Consider the following 21,940-nt stretch of genomic DNA (forward strand, 5'->3'; position numbering starts at 1 on the left):
AAGAAAAGACAAAATACTGATACTTTCATAAGTTGTACATTCAATGAGGTGACAAAAGTCGTGAGATACCTCCTAATATTGTGCTGGACCTCCTTTTGCCTGGCATAGCGCAGCAACTCGACGTGGCATGGACTCAACAAGTTCCCAGCAGAAATATTGATCCATGCTGTCTTTGGTGCGAAAGTGTTGCCAGTGACGGATTTTGTGCGCAAAATGACCTTTCAATTACGTCCCATAAATGTTCAATGGGATTCATGGCAGGCGACCTGGATGACCATATCATTTGCTCGAATTGTCCTGAATATTTTTCAAACCAATTGGGAACAGTCGAGGCCTCGTGACATCTAGCACAGTCATCCATAAAAATTCCATCGTTTTTTGGGAACATGAAGTCCATGAATGACTGCAAATGATCTCCCAGTAGTCTAATTTAATCATTTCCAGTCAATGATTGGTTCAGTTGTAACAGAAGACCCAGCCCATATGATGTAAACACTGTCCACACTATTGTGGAGCCAACAGCAGCTTGCGTAGTGCCTTATTGACAGGTTTGGTCCATGGCTTCAAGGGGTCTGCGCGACTCGCGAATCCTACCATCAGCTCTTACCAACTGAAGTCGGGACTCATCTAACCAGGCCATGGTGTTTTAGTAATCTGGGGCCTAACTGTTATGGTCAAGAGCCCAGGAGAGGTGCTACAGGAGATGTCATTCTGTTACTCGCGTCGGTTGTCTGCTGCCATAGCCCATTAACGCAAAATTCCTGCACTGTCCTAATGTCTACATTTGTTGTACGTACCACACTGATTTCTGCGGTTATTCCACACAATGTTACTCGTTTGTTCACACTGACAACGCTGTGCAAATGCAGCTGCTCTCAGTCGTTAAGTGAAGGTCGTCAGCCACTATATTGTCCCTGTCGAGAGGCAATGCGTGAAGTTTGGTATTCTCGGTACACTCTTGACATTGTGTATCTCGAAATATTGAATTTTCTAACGATTTCCAAAATGAAATGTTCCATGCATGCTGCTCCAACTACTATTCTACTTACAGACTCTGTCAGTTCTCGTCGTGCTACCATAGTGACGTCGGATACCTTTTCACAAGAGTCACCTAGGTAGTACACATAACAGCTCCGCCAAGGCACTACGACCATTTTATACCTTGTGTACGCGGTGCTAGCGCCATCTGTATATTTGGATATCGCAATCCCATGGCGTACCTTAGTATATTCTACTACAGAATAACGAAAAAGGGACTATTGTTTAAAAAACTGCAAATAAGGACAATCAGGGACGCTCATTATTGCGTTCGTACAATATGAATTGAAAATAAAAGGAACCAACTTGTGCCTTACATATATTTCGTGTAATTTTATGTTGGCAGTAGACGACAGGAACGCATTTGGTGCTATAAATCTCAGAAACTCTGCTTGTTATAGTTGCCTGCAGAAAGTAAAAAACAATTATCAAGTACGCTGTTTGTCAGTTGTGATATTACGATTTATATTTCTATTTGGATGTGGGTATTCGTTCGAACGCAGGAGCCAGCGATCAAACTGAGTCCATTTCAGCTAAGAAACTATGAGATTGTTATTATCACAGATTCATAAGTACTGCTACTTTCGCACTGGCAGAATTATTACTGAACTCCACTGTCGGAATAATACAACTACGCTGATACAACTATAATGTTCGTGACGTTTCATTCATTGAGAATACTAATATCTTAGAATCGATGATGCAGCTGGGTTGCTATTAGTTATCTGTACCTGTTTCACAGAGTGTGTGTTTATACGGGCAATGACCAAAAGTCACCTGAATGATAAGGTTTGTGATTGCTAAATTAAAGGCGAATATCAAGATAGTTATTTGTGACAGTAATTTCGGGCCAGAAAATGGGAATATTTTCTACGTCATCACCGTTTGATGCTGATGTTGGTAAGGTTTCTTCCACTCGTCATAACATTTGTCAGGTTTCACTTGACGTGTGGTATAGTGTGTCTTTTAATTTGTGTGTGTGTGTGTGTGTGTGTGTGTGTGTGTGTGTTGAGAAAATTGCGAGCACTGTTATTTGCATGCTTTATGTGCATCATCCCTTCATGTCAGATTGGTTAATTTCCTGGAGACCAAATCTGTTTTGTCAGGGAACCTTTGTTTTAAATTGTTGTAAATGTCGTCATATTAGAACAGCTCTCGCAAAATACTGTAGAACGTTGCCGGATTTCTGCGTAGTCAGTGACTGCATGGAGGACTTTACATTAATAAAAGCTAATTTCTTTAAATCAGTAGTCACCAGCGTTTTTTAAAAGTATTCAAGTACTTCATGCAGTGTGTCACTATTTAGAGAAAGCCACTGACGAGAAGAATACTTCGGAAGAATGGGGGCTGATCATGGACATATGTGACAAAGTGGGGACTTCACCTACACATGCTAAGGACTGTTTGCGGTCTATTGTGAGACGGCTTAATCACCAGGATCCCCACATTGTTATGCAAGCGTTAACGGTAAGATCTGCATCAGATCATACTAATTATGGAGAGTCAGTTTTGTATTTTTTGCAGATAACTAATTAAGCTTTTCCTGACCGTAACAGAAATCTCCCATTAACAAATCCAAATTGTTATGTTACACACCATCTCCAGACGAAAACATAAATATGTATACAATTAGATTTCTTTTTTATTTCAGTTACTGGATGCCTGTGTGAGCAATTGTGGAAAACCCTTCCATCTGGAAGTTGCATCAAGAGATTTTGAAACAGAATTTCGAAAACTGCTAGCCCGAAGTCAGCCACGAATTGCTGATAAATTGAAACAGTTATTGAAAAAGTGGGCTGAAGGTGATTTCAAATCAGACCCTCAACTGAATCTCATACCATCTTTGTATACCAGGCTTAAACAAGACGGTGTAGACTTCACACAGCATTCAGACATGGTGAGTGTCAGTAAGGTTTTAGTAAACAATTTAGAGGTGAACACATTAGGTTCTGTAACATCTTTGAAGTTATTTGGCCTTGTAGTCATGATATCAACGATAGTTGGACAAGGGTTAATTGAAAAACATTAGAACAATGAATCATTAAAGAGTAGTTTTAATGGCAGATGTGATTGGTGCATATTATTGCCAATATACTTGTATTGTTTGTTCAGTAGCATGGAAACCATCTAGAAGAATGGTCAGTATAAGCTAGACATGTGACAATGAAAGAACGGGAACAAGTGATAGAGAGATTGCAGAAGTTAACGAAATCGCTAAACACTTATGACACACTTCATACAAAATTACATGAATAGAACCTTTTGGTTTGCCATTAATAGTGGGTGTAGTATTCTGTGAAAGTGCTGCTTTTGTTTCCCTTTTCTACTAACTTGGATGCTCTTTGTGGGAATACTCTTTTTTACTTGCTGTCACAATGTTATACGCACAGTGGGTTACTTTATCTTCAGTATCTCATTTTTAGGAATGTACAGATCTTCAAACATGCTGGTACATAATTCTGCCACTGTCACAAAGCTAGCAATGCTCAAGGTTTGGTAGAGTCAGCCCACATCAAATCAACAGAAGGTCCAGACCTTACTGTTAGATATTAGTTTATTGTTTATCGAGCATAGCTGTAGAGTAAACAAAAAGTAAAATGTTTCACACTGTTTTTATGGCTAGATTCAAGAAAAATTTGTGTGGTGCAGGAATATATTTAAAATTTAAACTCCCTTCCAACTCATCCTTTTCTATTTTTAATTATTATCAAAGGTGTACAAAAATATGTAAGAGACATACACTTTTCAAAGAAAAATTAGGGCTGCTTTTGAGATTTTTAAAAAATAACTTTTATATTTTTGAAATATTAATTTAATTTCACAGTACCTGTATTTCATATGAAATGGAAGCGCAGTTAAATAACTATGAAATGAGAAGTCAATTCTATAGCTTCAATAGTTTTGTACATACAAATTGACTCCCCAAAATGTGTCGAAAGTCAGTTTTTCTTTCATTTTGAAACCTGAAAACATTGACTAGCATTGCTAGAAGGTATTAGCATTTTCGCTATTTGTAAACTGCATGGTTGGTGGCAAATGTTAAAAAATAGCTGGAGAGACTAAGACATCAAAGTTCAAGAATTAACAAAAATTAGTTGTTTTGATCTGGACTGACTTATTCTTTTTTCAACAGTAGTGATGTGGGACAGGCAAATGCCCAATGGACAGAACGTTTATAAATGAACATTTGCCCAAAGCAGTTTTAAATGCCCAAAATCTGGGCATTTATATAAAAAAAGAACTTTTAATGTTTTTACTGCTAAAATGTATATTTTACCATTTAAAATAAGGGATGAGATGATACACTCTATATTAGTATGTCGTTCATTGATATTATTACGAAGAACGATAAGAATTTATTTATTTTTTTTAACAGTCATTTCAAAAAAATACTCACTCACTCTGTCTTGAACAGCTGTCTAGTGATAAGCAGGTATATATATTTTTTAAAAAATTGTCCGTAGGTAATGTAAGACACTTTATAATCTGTGTCATATCTCTCAATATTACTGAAGAAAGATTATTGATAACGAAATGTACTGAACATATTAAACGGCTGGCATGCGCTTCTTAAAAATGAATGTATTCTTAAATGTTAAACTGTTTTCAGTGGGGAAAGAAAAAATGCTTTGTCAGATGTAGTGACTTGAGACAGGCTATAGTTTCTATTCCGCTCCTTTAACAACTTTCGTATGACTACACTACTTTGAAGACGAAATTAGAACACTAACATAATAAAGATTTATTAACAAAGAATCTATGCTGAAGACGCTGGAATCATTAGATTATGATACTGTTAGGTTCCTAGAGAATCGGTGATTCTTTGACTCATGGAATCAGAATCGGCAGTATATTTTTTACTACCCCGAGAATTGATGTCCAATTTTATTTCCTTGAATAACTCTTCTCTAACTCTCAAGTAGCTTTTTCGACTTAGTTACTCAATCATTACAGAAGCAGTGTTGCAAAAAACAATTTCCAGTACAAAACATCAGTTTAAAATTTTTTTACAAGTGCCACTTATCAGTTGACCTAAAATTTGTAAATGCTCAAACATTTATGAATTTTGGGCATTTGCCCTGTTAATTTGCTCCAACTAACAAATGTTCAAGCATTTTACATCACTATACAAGGGGTTTTAAAAATTAGGGCCTAAGTCTCAACATTATTATGGCTGTCAAGTAACTTTCATTAAATGCTGCACTATATTTCAAAGTGATACATATACAGGACACTGATTCTCCCCTCCCCCCCAAGCATAGTCATAGTCTCTTTAAAACATGGTAGGAACGTTCTATCAATTGTGCAGTTCCTTGACAACAAAAATCCGCTCCTTGGTCTCGAGGACATTTGAGAATGGCTATGTGACAATCCTAATCAGAAAATAAATAGTGGCTGTCATTCAGTTTCTAGATTGCCTGTACTTTGTCATGTTATCAATGTCGAGGGTCTTCTTTCCTAATTAGTGTCACCCATGTCTGTGTGGCCTTGGTCAAATTGTTGGCAACTTTCACTACTGCTGGACATAACATTTCATTTGGTCGATATACTACTGGAAATTCATGATGAATCTGTTTGCTGTTTATACATTTTTCCCACAAAAATCATTGGCTACTCTCACACATGCTTCAACTTTCAGTATATTTCCAGTTGCTACGCCATTTCGCTCTCGCACTGAGATGCAACTATTATCTCTCTGTGTCTTACTTTCTGAAGTCCAGTCATAATTTATTATGCAGCTTAAACAGCTTTAATATTTCCATCAACAAATGTGAGGTGCAAATTGTGAAATCAATTGTACCACACTGAAGATTTTTGTTGTTGTGTATAGTATGCTGAAGCAAGTTACAGAATTATACTAAGTTTATTGTAGTATTGGGCATTAATGCCACAGATTTAAAATGAGAGAGACATTGGGGGAGGGGGTGTTATTCCGTGTAATCAGACAGCAAGTGTTTTGTATTTATTTTCGAATGCGTTAGTTTGACGCTCTGAAATATGCAAGTTTACATGAATGTGGAAAATTTGGGGAACTGATACTGCACAAGAATTCAAATAAAGAAATCAGTCATTGATAATATGAAATGAGTTATGCTTCATCAGTGGTACACAAAAAATTAACAGTATTTACAGTCAGTGATTTAAATACATGTAATTATTAATACATAAGAAGAATAATTAAGGCAGTGAGTATAGTGACCCGACTAGCTAATAACCATTACAAATAGGAAGAATGTGCAAGATAATGACAACCATTATTTTCTTAGAAACAAAGTGTTGTTCAGTGTGTAGAATTCTTTTATACCATAAAATGGGTTTACTTCAATGGATTTCACATTCTTTTGTAGAGATCCTTAATGACATTATTTGTGCAGGTTGTGGCAGTTTGTTGTAAATTTTGAATGTGTTAAATTTGTTTTAGTTCAGTTTTTTTGAGCCTGTGCCATAGAATATTGTAATCTGCCTTTGTTCTGTTGTTGTATGTGTTAATTTCTTCTCTGACAACAAACCTCATGCTAATGTGTCTGGCAAAGGGCACTTAAATGTAAAAATACAAATTTACAAGTTGATAGCCCAGGCCTAGTAAAGAGATTGACTGTATTGCCCTAAGACTATGTTTAGATTTTATTTATAAATTTCTTTCATTTATTATAATAGAGGGAAACATTCCACATAGGAAAAATATATCTAAAAACAAAGATGATGTGACTTACCAAATGAAAGTGCTGGCAGGTCGACAGACACACAAACAAACACAAACATACACACAAAATTCTAGCTTTCGCAACCAATGGTTGCTTCGTCAGGAAAGAGGGAAGGAGAGGGAAAGATGAAAGGATGTGGGTTTTAAGGGAGAGGGTAAGGAGTCATTCCAATCCCGGGAGCGGAAAGACTTACCTCGGAGGAAAAATGGATAGGTACACACACACACACACACACACACACACACACACACACACACACACACCCGCACGTACACATGTATGTGCGGATGGATATGTGTGTGTGCGAGTGTATACCTGTCCTTTTTTCCCCCAAGGTAAGTCTTTCCGCTCCCGGGATTGGAATGACTCCTTACCCTCTCCCTTAAAACCCACATCCTTTCATCTTTCCCTCTCCTTCCCTCTTTCTTGACGAAGCAACCGTTGGTTGCGAAAGCTAGAATTTTGTGTGTATGTTTGTGTGTCTGTCGACCTGCCAGCACTTTCATTTGGTAAGTCACATCATCTTTGTTTTTAGATATATTTCTTTCATTTATTTTTGATATGTTTATAATTGGAGAAGAGTTTGAAAATGAGTTGACCATATGAAATTTCTCACTGGAAAAATCCAAAATGTATTGCTCTTAATGTAGTTACTACTAACTATGTTCCGTACAGGATTTATGAAATCTCTTTGCTGGTACGTTGTGCTCAATTTTGGGGTCGGAATATGTTACCAGCTGTTTAACAAATGTTTTGTTTGCCCTTGGGCCCCTCCAAAAGGAACTGTTGTTTTCCATGGCTTACAAAGTTGTTTGATGAGAACCATTGAAGTACAGGTCAAGTAGTTTTCATATGTAATGTTATCCAGAGCTCAGATGTTCTGATGTGGGCATCAGCATTGTGAAGGGAAGACTGATCTAGGTAATGGGGCCGGTCATTATAGTGATGATAAATAGGATCTGTAAACAGAGTACTGTGGAACAACAGTACTACTTTTATTGTAAGGAAGCATTTATTTTGAAATCAGAGAACCTCCTTAGTTTTTAAGATAGGAAATAATTATTACTAATGCCAGATTACACAGTTCATAAAATTCAAGGTTTGCTGTTACTGCCAAAGGGAATGGTGTCAGTCTTTGCATTGTTAGCATAATAAATGTTACACCGTATTTTTGTTTTCAAAGGCTGTCAGTGTTAGATCATTAATTTCTAAAATGACAGTAGTCATGTTTCTGCTATGCCATAATCCAAACTGACATTTACACAGAGCATTATGCATATCGGTGTAATTTATCAGGTTTACATAAGTGACACAAATATCTTAGAAAAAGTTAACACCATTGAGATTGTGTGATAAATTTATGGTAGAGTTTTGTCATCCTTTATATATTGGAACAACTTTCAAATTATACAGGAAACAAAACAGTGTGTTGTGTGTTTAATGACATGATTAGAGAGCTAGTAGTAATTCATGTTATCTTAATTTCAGGTTGTTCTTTTAATTTAAGTGAGTGACTGTGCACTAATTAGTGATGTATCATTTGTGCATTAAGGAAATTCCTTACAGATATGCCTACTGCTTCTGTCAGGCTTCCAGGTTCTTTATGTGAACTAACGAAGTAATTGTCACCACCCTTAGACTGAGTGATCTCCCGAGTGTGGATTGAGGGATTTTGGGTGCATCTTTTATGTGTATTGTGTAGGTATGTTTTGTCCAATCTGGGTCAGATCCTCTGTGTACCAACCTTCAGCTGTATGTATTAATGCTATTGTCTGAATGAGCTGTTGAAGCCAAATCACCGTGCCTCAACACTGATTTCTCCCTTTCCACCTCCTGCTGAAAGGAATTTTTTTCTTTGGAACTGTTTTGCAGGGTCACTTCTAATAAGTGTACTGAATAAAATATTTGAGTTGACAGCAGTTGTGTATTGCTCTAATTGTCTTTAATTGGTGTCGCAGCATCTGTAAGTTGTGATATGCTCATCTCTCAAAGATTAGTTGGTGGAATTTGCTTATATTTCTGTTGAAGTTTTGTTAATGCGTGTAATATAACCTGTTGGTTGTAACAAATTACTCCTGGGAATTATGGCTAAATCTGATCAAATTTTTAGACTCTTTCCATTTGCCTTTATTAAACATGATGATTATACCGACATTTTTGAGTGGAATGTTTCCTTTGTTTTTATTTCCCTAATGGGGTTATTAGGCTTTGAAACAGCGCAGTAGTTGATCATAACTTCCATATCTTGCTAGGTTTCTTGCTGATCTTAATTTCTCTCATAGTTCTTGCATGATACCAATGCTGCAAGGTTCTCGCTATTCAGTATCCATGAACCGTGACACAGTTTCTCCTCTGTGGACTTTGATCTGTTGCATCGAAGGTACTGAAAGAATTTTTTGTTCCAGTGAAGTAACACACTCGGAGAAGTTGAACTCAGTTTGATTCCTATAATGCACAAATCCTACTTCTCTTAATGAATTTACTACACATACATTACATTACAGTTAGATATAGTCGTGTATCCATCTCTCATGAGACTCTGAATGGTAGTACAATAAAATCTGAACATTAATGCCATTGTGATTTATTTGGTGTCATGGAGGTCACGTGCACTCCATGTCTTTCCGCTCGCGGCTCCAAAGAGCAAAGGACTCCACCCAGCAGGTGGAAGTGCCAGCCTGCAGTCTGCATCGTGATAACGCAGGATCGGTACAGTTTTGATCTGCACAAACTATCAAAGAATCTCCTGAAAGTGGGGTGCTTCCTGCTTACTAAGTGTCTTAACCCACAAACATCTTTCGTTGGCAAGTGGATATCAAAGATATGGAACATTTCATTCTATGAATGATGTATTACACCTCGGGATGTTTTCTTCAAAACTGCTTTGATGCTAGGTTGTTACTTCTAATAAGGGGACCATACAGACTGGCCCTCTTTGATTTTCTCTGTACTTAAGATTTGAAGGTCATTGCCAGCAGCTGTGAGGGGCATAGTAGAGCGTATTAGCATAGTAGTCGTAAAATCATGGGTTAGATTCTCAGTAGTTGCATTTTTTACTCTTATTTAAATTCCGTATTTATTATTAAATGGAAATACTAATGAATACTGAATCCAGATTGTGATCAAATATCTTTATTTTGGATAATGATGGCATGAAAATGGAAGTATTCACAGTAAATTAAAGTTTGGACTCACCTGTATCAAAACTTATGTTTATGCGATGTAATCTTCTAGTTTTAAAATTTGGTAATGTCCAGGCACTGGCCTTCAAAACATGTAAGTACAAGGAAAATCAAAGAGGGCAGAGAAGTTCCTAAGGTCCCCTTGTATGACAATTTCTTTTTTACCCTGGTAGATATGTAGAGAGTTGTGCATACTAAAAGGTGTCTACCATGGAATGCTTTATTGTGTCATAATGTCTACCATGTTTACTTTTAAAATACATTATTTCAGTCTTTCATATTTTATATTCTGAAAAATTTTCACATTGCATTGTTTAGTATTGTCCACGAGTTCCAGGAAAGATCTATGATGTTATTATTAGATACAGTTCTCTGCTCAGAATATGTGTTAGTAATTCTATTTCACCCTCATTCAGCTGAACTGCCAAAGAAGACTTTCCTGAACTGCAAATTGTTTTGTTCTGGTTAACAGAATCAGATTCTTTGTCTTAAAATGACAAACCTATTACTCAGAATTTGGCCAAGCTTCAGATTGTCCCTCTCCTGGAGTTCTAATTGTCCTTAGAGGTTCATCTGTAAGGATATTGATAACTGTGCCACCTGTCATCCCCAGTGTTCAGGTAGCATGCATTTTATACATATTTAGTGACATCTGAGTGATGGCTGTATATCCTATTTTAATTGTATTCAAGGAACTAATTTATACTTGTGTGAATCCATGAGCTGTTAATATGGCAGAATGTATTTTGTTTGCTGCTTTTTCTGTTTTGTATATACCTAAGGGAGGAAGTTTGCAATGGTATGAGTGTACATAAAATGAGTCTTCAATTAACAGTGAATCTTGGGTAGCTGCTGTTGACAGTGATCATATAAGTAAAATACTTTTCTGCAGTCATGATCTTACAATGAACGAGTAAGGTTTGTATAAATTCCGTGTGTGTGCTTTTCAGGTTTCAGATGACAGTAATAATCCTAAACCATGTGATCTGTTTAATTTTTTTTTCCTTTTATTGTAAAATGGATATTTGTATGTACTGATTACTATGACTAGATTTTTATACCTTTACGAGCTGTAGATTTTTGTCAGTTTATTTTTTACTTTTTTCCTCCCCTAGCCGAGGCAACCTGCACCAGTCAGCAGAGACCCAAATGTAGTGTCTAGTCAACAAGAGGAAGATGACATTGCAAAAGGCAAGTGGTATATGTTTTTAATGTAGCTGTTTCAATTATGTGTGTGTGTGTGTGTGTGTGTGTGTGTGTGTGTGTGTTTTGTTTTGTTTTGTTTTAGTTTTTATTGTGATTCATATGTTAATGAAGATTATATTCTAAATGAACATCTCTTGTTATGGTTTTGCAAATCATTGTGGTCTGGGCTTGTTATTGAGGAAAAATGATGGATTTGATTCAATGTAATGAACTAATATTTCCAACTTTTGGTAAACCCCTCCCTCATACTTGTCCATTGTCAAACTGAGCTGAGTAGTACTCGTTCAACTTTAGATAAGTACAATCTTTCCTGATGAGAGAACTTTTCTTACATTTTGTTTTTACTCCTGTTGTGTAGCTTCCTATGTCAGTATGCTTTCCTAATGTAAGTTTTTCAGTGTCAAGATGCACAGTATAAAAATACCAGTACTCTCAATTGAAAATTGTTTTTAAATCAGCTTGTTCAACCAGCACCTTAAAATATTTGGAGAAATGACAAAATATTTTTATTGCTGTGCGATTCGATTTGTTATGAAGAGTCAACCTTTAAATTCTTAGTGTTAAAATACTAATAGCATTTTTGCGTTATGGTTACATCAGCATGCTGCAGTTTCTTTGGTTGAGAGAGATTGCATTGTATCACATAGACGTAAACTATTTTATACATATTCACGATTCAATGACTATACATATTGTCAATCTACAAGAAAACTGGTAGAGCTTGTAATAAAGAGGGTACTAAAATATGTACAGAATATCCACATACGTCAACTAGAAGGGGGTAATGTATGGAGTCTCATGTGCATGGCGTGTAAGCAGAAAGTTCGTCTTGTGTATTCTAAGACTGCACAGAAAACCACTTGCAGAACTGGGCCTACATAAAACAGCAGATCCTCCTAATGTGAAAGAGCAGAACCACTCCAAATGAAATAAGAACATAGACTAACGATGACTGAACAATCCATAAAACAATACAAACTTCAAAAGATCCAGACTTAACCATGTCACTAACATTCCCCTACTTAACACGAAGTAACGAAACTTTCACACATAGATACCAGAAGGAAAAAGAGAGAGAGAGAGAGATACAAATACAAAGCCTCTGCACCTAATGTTGTCAGTATAAGTATGGTATTGGGTGTCCAGCGAAGAAGCCCCAGATTTCAAAATTAAATACCTCAAAAACTAAGATTGACAGATGAGTGCAGCAAAAGGTAGGTTTGGTGTGGAAGCTGTAAGAACTATTACAGAAGTTGTGAAATAGTTAAAAGCTACTAACATATGGCACTGTGTGTTTTGCAGCTCATACAATATTCATTTGTGTAATTAAACTTGTTTTCTGCAAGCAGTCTTTGGAATTACACCACAATCTTGCCAGAATGAATGCCACTTACAGTACGGACGTGCTGCTAACGAATGACGACATTTGCCATCACATTCTGTAGTGTCTTAATGGAAACACTCGGATGCCACACTGAATATCAATTCAAGCCTTTAAGCATGGTGTGGTGGCTCTCCAATCAACCCCTGCACCAGTAAATTTGCAAAATCCAATGAAATGACTCTATTCCCCAAGTAATCGTCAAAAAAAGCAAAATACCTGTTCGATACAATGTAGTCTGGGCTCCAACATTAGTTGTGGGGTGTCAAAGTGTACCAAAATTGCAGTGTAAGAGTCACTAGTGGTCATTTTCCTCATTAAAAAAGAGCCAGTAGTATGCTTGTTGCATATTGCAACCCAAACGGTAACTCTGGGAGGCTGCAGTCGCTTCGCTTAACAAAAATGGGCATTTCCAGAACACCAGAATCACTGGTTTTGTTTATTCAAGATACCATTGAGATGGAAGTGTGTTTCATCTGTAAACCAGGTGCTACCAATATTAAATTTTTCATCATCACTCGTTATGCAAATCTGGTTTAAGTCAACCCTCTGTCACCCAGCTTGCACAGGCATAGCCTGGTGGCTTTAGGTCAGTGTCAGTATTTTCTGCATGCTGGAACACTTAAAACCAGTCTCCACTGAAATTTATCTGACTCATTTTCTTGGATTTTGCGAAAATTCCAGAAATTGTGGTGACATCTTGAAGAAACTACAGTTTGCCTGGGGCCAACATTCCTCTCTAGATAATCAGCCATGCTGCCTGTCTCTTGGTATTTGGTGAAGAGCTTGCGAATGGTTTTTATAGGGTCCATTCGGAACATTAAATCATTTTTGAAAACTATGGTTTGTTGCCGTAGGACTGTTTTCTGACGGTGTGGTATTAAAGTTCTAGAAAAACATGCTGTTAAATGAAATACAGGATTTCAACCCCATCCTTTGGTAAACTAACCTCCTTTCACTTTTCAACAGTGGAACTGTTCCCCTGAGATGCGACACACTAATTATAGGAACTGCATATTGCAATTACAGAGCCATCTGTTAGCAACTTTTTGAACTTTTTGAAAATTCTGTATAAAATTTTTAATGCTTACACATTAAACATACAGTGTTGTTGCACTCGTCTAGCAATCTTAGTTTTGGAGATACTTATTTTGAAATCAGGGACTGCTTTGCTGGACTCCCTGTATGTCTCCTTTATGTACAGTTTCTAGCTTACCAATATTGTATACCAGACACTAATATTAAAATGCCAGGTGAAGAGGCGTGATACCATCACATAAGTAAATACACTGCAGGCACCAACCCACAGCTAGAGCTCTAACCTACCGTATTTACTCAAATCTAAGCCGCACTTTTTTTCCGGTTTTTGTAATTAAAAAAAACCGCTTGTGGCTTAGAATCGAGTGCAAAGTAAGTGGAAGTTCTGAAAAATGTTGGTAGGTGCCGCCACAACTAGCTTCTGCCGTCTAATATATGTATCACTACACAGGCATGCTTTGCAGGCACAAAGATAAATACTGGCGCCAAAATCTATGTGTCAGTAAATAAATTAAAAGAAAAGGTAGAAGAATGTAAACATTATGCCATGTATTCTTTCGTGTTTGCAGCTATCTTATTTAAATCCTGTCTGCCTAATTAACTACAAAACTAGAGTGAGACAACAGCAAACGCGGAAGAATATACATATAATGTCATGTCTATATTCATATTATTCTTATGCTGAATAGTGATACAGTCAGAAATGAAGTATGAATCTAAGAGGACTCTAATTTCTGTGCAGAATGTAATGTAATAAAACGGCGTCTGCAAAGATTTTCAAACGGAGAAAAATTTTCGCTAAATTCTCGTTCGGAATAAATTCTATCATACGCAGTCTATTTTTTGGTTCTTGTTGATCATTATCAAAGCAGTGTAAGTAACAACAAATAGCAGTCTCTTGCCGTTGTTTCAGTTATGAGACAATTCCTCCCTCTCCTTCTCCCGCCTTCAATCATTATCGGAGAAATAAGAGATGGTTTGTTTTGATTTATGTCCCAGCAACATTGAGGAATCCAATTAGCCTTTCTCCCTGTGTGAGTTGTGTTATGCATTTTCAGTAGCTCCTGATATTATGCCCAGTCGTGAACTGATAACATAAGCATGTTGGAACAGCTGGACCCACAGTTGGAGGTTCTCTTCCAGCTCTTTCATCAAATTTGGTTGACAGGAGACTTCCCCAACTTGTGGATAGAATCTATTTTAATCCTGATTTTAAAATCAGGGAAGGATCAGACTAACCTCAGTAATTGTCGTAGCATTAGTCTGATGAGCTGCTTAGGAAAGACACTGGAGCAAATGGTCAACTGGCACTTTGTTTGGATTTTTGAAACAAGGCCCTTACTAACTTGCTCCTAGTGTGGATTCAGGAGAGGCCACTCCACACTTGATAACAATGACCCTACTTGAAACACCTTTTACATGAGGTTTCCTCTGTAAGCAACACCGTAACAGTGTTTTCTTCGATTTAGAAAGAGTATAGTATACTGCCTGGAAGCATATCTGGCTGCAGCTCTATCAGTGGAGGCTCCATGGCCATCTATCTGACCTTTCACGCAGAAGAATGGTGTCCCTTGAGGGACTCTTTTGAAGGAGTGTTCTAAGTGTCATGGCATTCGTCATTGCGATAAATAGTATTAAGTCTGCAGTGTGGCATCCTGTACTGTGTTCTTTATTTGTGGATGACTTCTGCATCTCAATTTCATTTGACTATTGGGGTTGGAGGAACGATCTAATGCCACTGGTTTTAAATTCTCTTGGGAAAAAACTGTTTTTCAGCTTAAGCAGAAGTGCTGGCAGCACCTCAATGCCCTCTGTTGCCTGAGCAACACCAATTGGAGTGCAAATTGCTGTATGCTGCTGCAGCTTTACAGAGCCCTTATGTCCAACCCCAAATTGACTATGGGAGTGTGGTTTATGGTTCGGCAGCACCTTCAGCATTGCATTTACTCGACCCTGTGCACCACTGTGGGGTTCAGTTAGCGACAGGAGCTTTTAGGACGAGTCCGGTGACCAGCGTACTGTTGGAGGCTGGTGTCCTTCCACTGCAGATCAGACGTGCACAACTGCTCGCCATTTACGCAGCACACATTCATAGTTAGCCTCAGCATCCGAATTACCATCTCCTTTTCCCACCTGCGGCAGTCCATCTCCTGCATCGGCGGCCCAGATCGGGGCTAACGATTGCAGTGCATATGTTCATGGAGGACATATTGAGCAGCACTCCTTGCCAGTTGGCTGCAGTGTTTTCACTGCAGAGCTAGCAGCCATATCTCGTGCTCTTGAGTACATCCACTCATGCCCTGGCGAGTCATTTCTCCTGTGTACTGACTCATTGAGTAGCTTACAATCTATCGACCAGTGCTACTCTCGCCAACCTCTGGTAGCATTCATTCAGGACCCCATCTATGCCCTGGAACAGTCCCGTCATTCTGTGGTGTTTGTGTGGACTCCAGGACACATTGGAATCCCTGGCAATGAACTTGCCGACAGGCTGGCTAAACAGGTGACGCAGAAACAGCTTCTGGAGATAGGCATCTCCAAAGCTGACCTGCGTTCTGTCTTACACTGAAGGGTTTTCCAGCTGTGGGAGACGGAATGGCATAACAGCACACACAACAAATTGAGTGTCATTAAGGAGACTATGAATGTGTGGAATTCTTCCCTGCAGGCCTCTCGCAGGGAATCAGTTGTCCTCTGCCAGCTCTGCATTGGCCATATGTGGCTAACGCATGGTTACGTACTCGGTCGCGAGGACCCACCTCAGTGTCGCTGTGGCTCCCAAATGACAGTCGTCCACCTCTTGCTGGACTGCCCACTTTTAGCTGCTCTGAGGCAGACTTTTAACTTTCCCAGCACCCTGCCTTCAGTGTTGGGCGACAATGCCTTCACAGCAGCTTTAGTTTTGTGTTTTATCCGTGAGAGTGAGTTTTATACTTCTATGTACGTTTTAGCGCTTGTGTCCCTCTGTCCTCCACCCTAGTGCTTTTAGGATGGAGGTTTTAATGTGTTACAGAGTGGCTGGCTTTCCCCTTTTGTTCTCGTGGTTGGCCAGCCATTGTAATCTGCATTCATGTTTTACTCTCTTCTGTTTCTAGCGTCTCTCTGTTGTTGCCCTCTTTTGTTCCTTTTAGTGTTTGTTGCCTTCCCTTCGTTATTGTGGCTTTTCCTTTCTTTCTGTTTTGCGTTATATGTTTCGTCTGTTTTATTCTCACACTTGTGGCAATATTTTATTAGGAACAAGGGACCGATGACCTCGTAGTTCGGTCCCTTCTCCCTCCTTTAAACAAACCAACCAACCAACCTTTATGGAACCTACAGCAGATACTTATCAGCCGCTGTGTCCACATTTTGCTCGTGACTGTTTTTAGACCTGCACGCACACACATGCAATGTGCAGTATGTCGGATTAGTCTCTCTCACCCTTCTATTTAAAATATTGTGGGTTCGAGACGGAGGAAGGCCAAGTGGTTCTAGAATTTATGCAGAAATTCTCAAAGCACTACATATTCCCCCCCCCCCCCCCCCCAAATCATTTTATATACCATCATTATGTACATTTATATCACATATAATAATTCGTATTTCAACAGTATACCTTGTTTTTTTAATAACTGTGAATATCCTTTTTCTTATTATTTAGCTATTCCTTATTTTTTTCATTTTACTTTAATTACAAAATGTGAATATTTCAGTCAGTGTTGGAGTTAATTCTTTCAATATCTAAAAAATCGTGAGGACCTTTTTTTGTTATTGCTATTTTTTCCAATTGTAAATTCCAGGTGTTCATGACACTTGAGTAGTTGATTCTTTATTCTAATTCCTTGTACTATTTTTTCCATAGTACATACTAGTATCACTATTTATAGTCTTTTGTAGTCTGGAGGAACTCTGGGCAAATGAAAGTGTTCTTTTCAACCCTTGTAAACTCACATAAAACATAATAAAGCTAGTGGTATATAGAATTCAAACTTACTAGAATAATTCCTATTAAATGTGTGACTTCTGTGATAATACTGTCCTTTTCCTCTAGGACCAGTACCTATACATTACATGTGGGTTGACCCTATGAGTGCACTTCTTCCTTCCATTCTAGTAGGTATGTCCCTTTATAAAACATCCCTATTCATCAGGCCACAGGTCATCCTATCTCTATGTAGGTATGCCTGCCATATATATCCTTAGCAAATGCCGGGTCTGTCCTCCTTATCCTTTATGAGTAGGCCTCATGGTTCATTGTCCTAGTATGCATCTTTATGTGCACTATAATTAAATATTTCCTGGTAAAAATAAAATCTATTTTACACTTCACTCTCACTTCTTAGTACCTCCTCTAATACCCTAGAGTCCTCTTCCACTTCTCAGCTTCTATAATCCTAGTAGATACTATGTTTACACGTATTATTCAACTCATGGTGGATACTATGTCTACCTGTATTAATCAAATCTTAGTAGATACTATGTCTACACATAATGGTAAAGTCCCACTACTCTGACTCATCACTTCACGATTAACTCCAACCTTGCTTATCACTGTTTTATAATTATTCCACAAGCTCTCCTGCTCCTGTCTCTCTCGGCGCATGAGTTGATTGCTACCATTCACACACACACACACACACACACACACACACACACACACACACACACACACACACACACACACCTACCTCTACATACGTGTATGTATATACAATATAAGACAAAAAAAAGGAAAGATGCAGAACCTTCACTTAAGAAACAATGTGTGCATCTTTCCAGATGTACACACATCTTTTCCCCCTAAAACCCTTGGTTGTTCTTACATCCTTTTAATCTGTAACTTCATTGTGTATTCGTATTTATTTGTGTGTATGTAGAAGTGTTTTCGTGTAGTCCGATTCTTTGGCCTCTGATCTGAAGATAAGTTGTAGGTTATTGGAAACCACAGAAACCAGGAAGGACTTCTGCGATAGAAGTGGATGAATATTGAAAGAGGGGAAAAATAGATAGATAGTATAGATAAGAAGTAAGAAAGGAAGAAAGCTAGATGTGGTTGCTAAGCTCGAAGAAGATAAAGAAGACAGCCCCAAAGACAGGAAACCCCCCCCCCCTCCTTCCCCATTATTCCAGGAGGTATGGTGTTAAATCATCCCCTACAGAACGGGCATTCCCACTTTCACCCTTGAGGTCCCGAAGAAAATCTTAGCAACCTTATGGAAACGGTAGATGGTGAAGAATCAGGCACACTTGTTTGCAAGGGTCATTTGAAAGGTGTGATGTGTGTTTTGTGTTAGTCATGATGTATCGGTTAGTGTTAATCATGCTTTTACCTACACTGCCCACCCCCTTTCGACATCAATACAAACCCTCCCGTCTATGTCGTATCTCATAAAAAGTATAAAATATTCTGTACCAAGTATAAAGTTATATATTCCATTATCAGAATCTTTTAATTAGACACACAGTATTATGTTTTCCACAAATATAATATTCCATTCAGTTTACTAAGAAAAATATGCTTCATTGTCTTTAACTTGATTATCTTACATTCAGTGTGAGAACAGTGTTCTCAAGAATTCAGAAATTATTTTGAAAGTTATGTGCCAGGTATGGTTCTCCGTACTTACTTAGAACTATGTGACAAAAAAAGGATTACCAGGCAGTTTTCAAGAAAACCAGTTTTGGAATCATTGTAATTATGATTCATATTAATAGAATATACAAATTTAATGATGTTGATTTCACCCAGACTTCTGCCCACAGATTTGTACAGAAAACTGGTGAAGAGATTACTTACAAGGACTAATTCAGGCAAAAATAAAACCTCACTATATGTGGAGACCGCGTCGGCTGCTTATCTTATTTCAGGGATAATATGCATACCAATTCCCACCTCAAGTCGCCGCCTAGTAAAGTCAGGATAAGTTGGGGTGAGCCAGGAAGAGTCATGAGGACAGGAAGGGGTACCCCTGGAATAACCAAGGAAGACACAACCAAGATTCCTAGCTGGTACAACCCTCTAACCACCAAGGATGACACAGTCACATACCAGGAGCAATTATGGGTGACGTAATAACAATTTCTCGCTGGTATGTTTCTCTAATAAGCGCTAAACAGGGGATGATAGAATAGTGTAAGAAGTTGGGAGAATTACATTCAGGAAAATTTTATTACAGAAGAAACACTGAAAAAAACTCGGGATCCGTCAGTCGTCACTCTGCCAGTTAATACAGAACGTTAACGTCCCTGAGAGATAGATGAATCCGGCCGGATCCCATGGATCTGATATTAACTTCACTTGAGCAAGTGCAGACTAGTACTTCTCATTAAATTTTGTTTGAAAGTCTCCCCACTGCTAAACAATCACCACTTCACTAGGTAACACAACATTAGGTGACAATACACTTCCTTTCTATTTTGTTTTGGAGATTATACTCTCGGTGACTTTTCGATCTATAATTCCTTTAAATTGTTCCTCCAGACTACTTATATTTACTGTATCAGAGTTAGCTATTCTCTCTTGGAAACTTCTTTCTACATTTTCTACTCGTGTATTCACCAGTCGCCAAGTACTAATGTTTTTTTGACGATAGAACGTGTGGAGTAAATATACAAACTTTGTTTTCACAAACTAACGATGTATTGGACTATGCAGAATAACCCTCTCACATTCCACTTGTAAATATCTCCATCTTGTATTTCACTTGCTTTTTGAGCTTTAGAAATGCATTTACTTACATTTATAAATGAATTGGTTTAAGAAGCACTCTTAATTTATGAACATGTCATGCTTCTAGCAAGTCCAACACATGAATTACCTAAAAGTCTAATGTTATTTCTTCATTTGTTCTTAACAACAATCATCAGTCACTGAACCAGCAAAGAATATCATAGGCTCTTCTCTACACATACACCGAAACTCTATGGATCGTACAGCAGGTACTTGTTGCCCGCTGATCAGCTGCTGTGTCCACATTTTCTGTGTGACTGTTTTTAGACATGCACACACAATCATGTAATGCACAGTACATCGGATTCGCCTCTCTCACCCTTCTATTTAAAATATCATGGGTTCGAGATGGAGGAAGGCCAAGTGGTTCTAGAATTTACGTGGAAATTCTCGAAGCACTATAGGCTTCATGCATTGCTTTCTTGACAGCCAACTGTATTTCATTCAGCATCTCTCTATATATAGTTGTATGATTTGTTTTACACCAATTATGCAGTAATCTTTCTTTACAGTTACTGTATATCATGGAGGGTCCCTCCTGATATGAACTGTTATACTGGGTACATATATGTCCAGTACATGGTCAAATATTCTTTTAAACCTGAGCCATTTTCTCTACATGTCCCTGCCCTGTGCTGAAAGTTTCAAGTTCCTCAGTGAGATATGATACAACTGATTTTTTCTAGTTTATTGAACATATATTGTCTTTCTGCTTGGTGTAGTTGCCCTTTGTACTTTGGTGATCATTGTTGCTGCAACCACATCATGGTCACTGACACCAGTTTCAATGTGGACATCCTCAAGAAGTCAGATTTGTTTGTTGCCATTAGATCCAATATATTTGCATCACGAGTGGCGTTCAAAACTATCTGTTGTAGGTAATTTTCAGAGAAGGCATTTAGTAATGTTTCACAGGATGTCTTATCACATCCACTACTAACAAAACTGTAACTTTCCCAATTGATTGTTGGATGGTTAAAATTTCCACCAGTGCTACAGTATAATTGGAGACTTAATTTACATGTGAACTGATGTGTTTTCTAATGTTTTTGGTTACGTCAGCAGATGAGTCTGGTGGATGGTAGAAGGATCCAGTTATCCTTTCGTGCCCAACCTTTGTACTTGCCCAAACAGTCTCACATGCTGCCTCAATTTCTATCTTGGTGGATTTGTGTTTCTTGTCCACTGCGACAAATACACCACCTCCATTTCCCATTTGCCTATCCTTTCAATATGCACTTACATTTTTCCCCAAAAATCTCACTGCTGTCAATTTCTGGTTTCAATCAGCTTTCTGTACCTAGTATTATGTGAGCTTCACTGCTTTTCAGGAGCGCTTCAAGCACTGGCGCTCTTTTTTTGTGAATTCTTTGACAGTTAACTGTTAGGATTTTAATATTCTCACCTGTGGGAGGCATTTCTTTCAAACTTACACTGATACTTCTGGGTTTCCTACAGCTATCACTATCTGTATTGGAGGAAGAGTTGCCTAATCTACAAAAACCCTTTTGCCCCCCTCACACACAGTCAGCTACCTGAGTAGCCGTCCCTGATGTGCAGTGCACACCTGACCCGTTTAGAGGTCCATACAGTTCTCAACCTTATGGCTCAAGCCCAAGAAGCCGCAGCCTAACTTGTCACAGAACCTTCAAAGTCTCTGGATCAGTCCTTCCACTTGACT

General features: G+C 38.1%; 1 protein-coding gene across 4 annotated transcripts in view; it reads left to right on the forward strand.

Moving 5' to 3' along the window:
* Positions 1–1,619: 1,619 nt before the first annotated feature.
* LOC126236733 (signal transducing adapter molecule 1) overlaps positions 1,620–21,940 on the forward strand; it is a 53,021-nt gene continuing 32,700 nt past the window's right edge. Inside the window, exons 1-4 of one of the 4 annotated variants that reach the window (XM_049946262.1) lie at positions 1,620–1,938; positions 2,345–2,505; positions 2,690–2,935; positions 11,041–11,116. In XM_049946262.1, coding sequence (XP_049802219.1) covers positions 1,896–1,938; positions 2,345–2,505; positions 2,690–2,935; positions 11,041–11,116 — 526 coding nt within the window. In that variant the 5' untranslated portion in view covers positions 1,620–1,895. The remainder of the gene's footprint in view (positions 1,939–2,344; positions 2,506–2,689; positions 2,936–11,040; positions 11,117–21,940) is intronic. The other 3 variants (XM_049946263.1, XM_049946264.1, XM_049946265.1) reach the window with 3 other exon arrangements.

Source organism: Schistocerca nitens, chromosome 2, assembly GCF_023898315.1.
Source record: "Schistocerca nitens isolate TAMUIC-IGC-003100 chromosome 2, iqSchNite1.1, whole genome shotgun sequence".
In the NCBI taxonomy this organism is placed as follows: Eukaryota; Metazoa; Arthropoda; class Insecta; order Orthoptera; family Acrididae; genus Schistocerca; species Schistocerca nitens.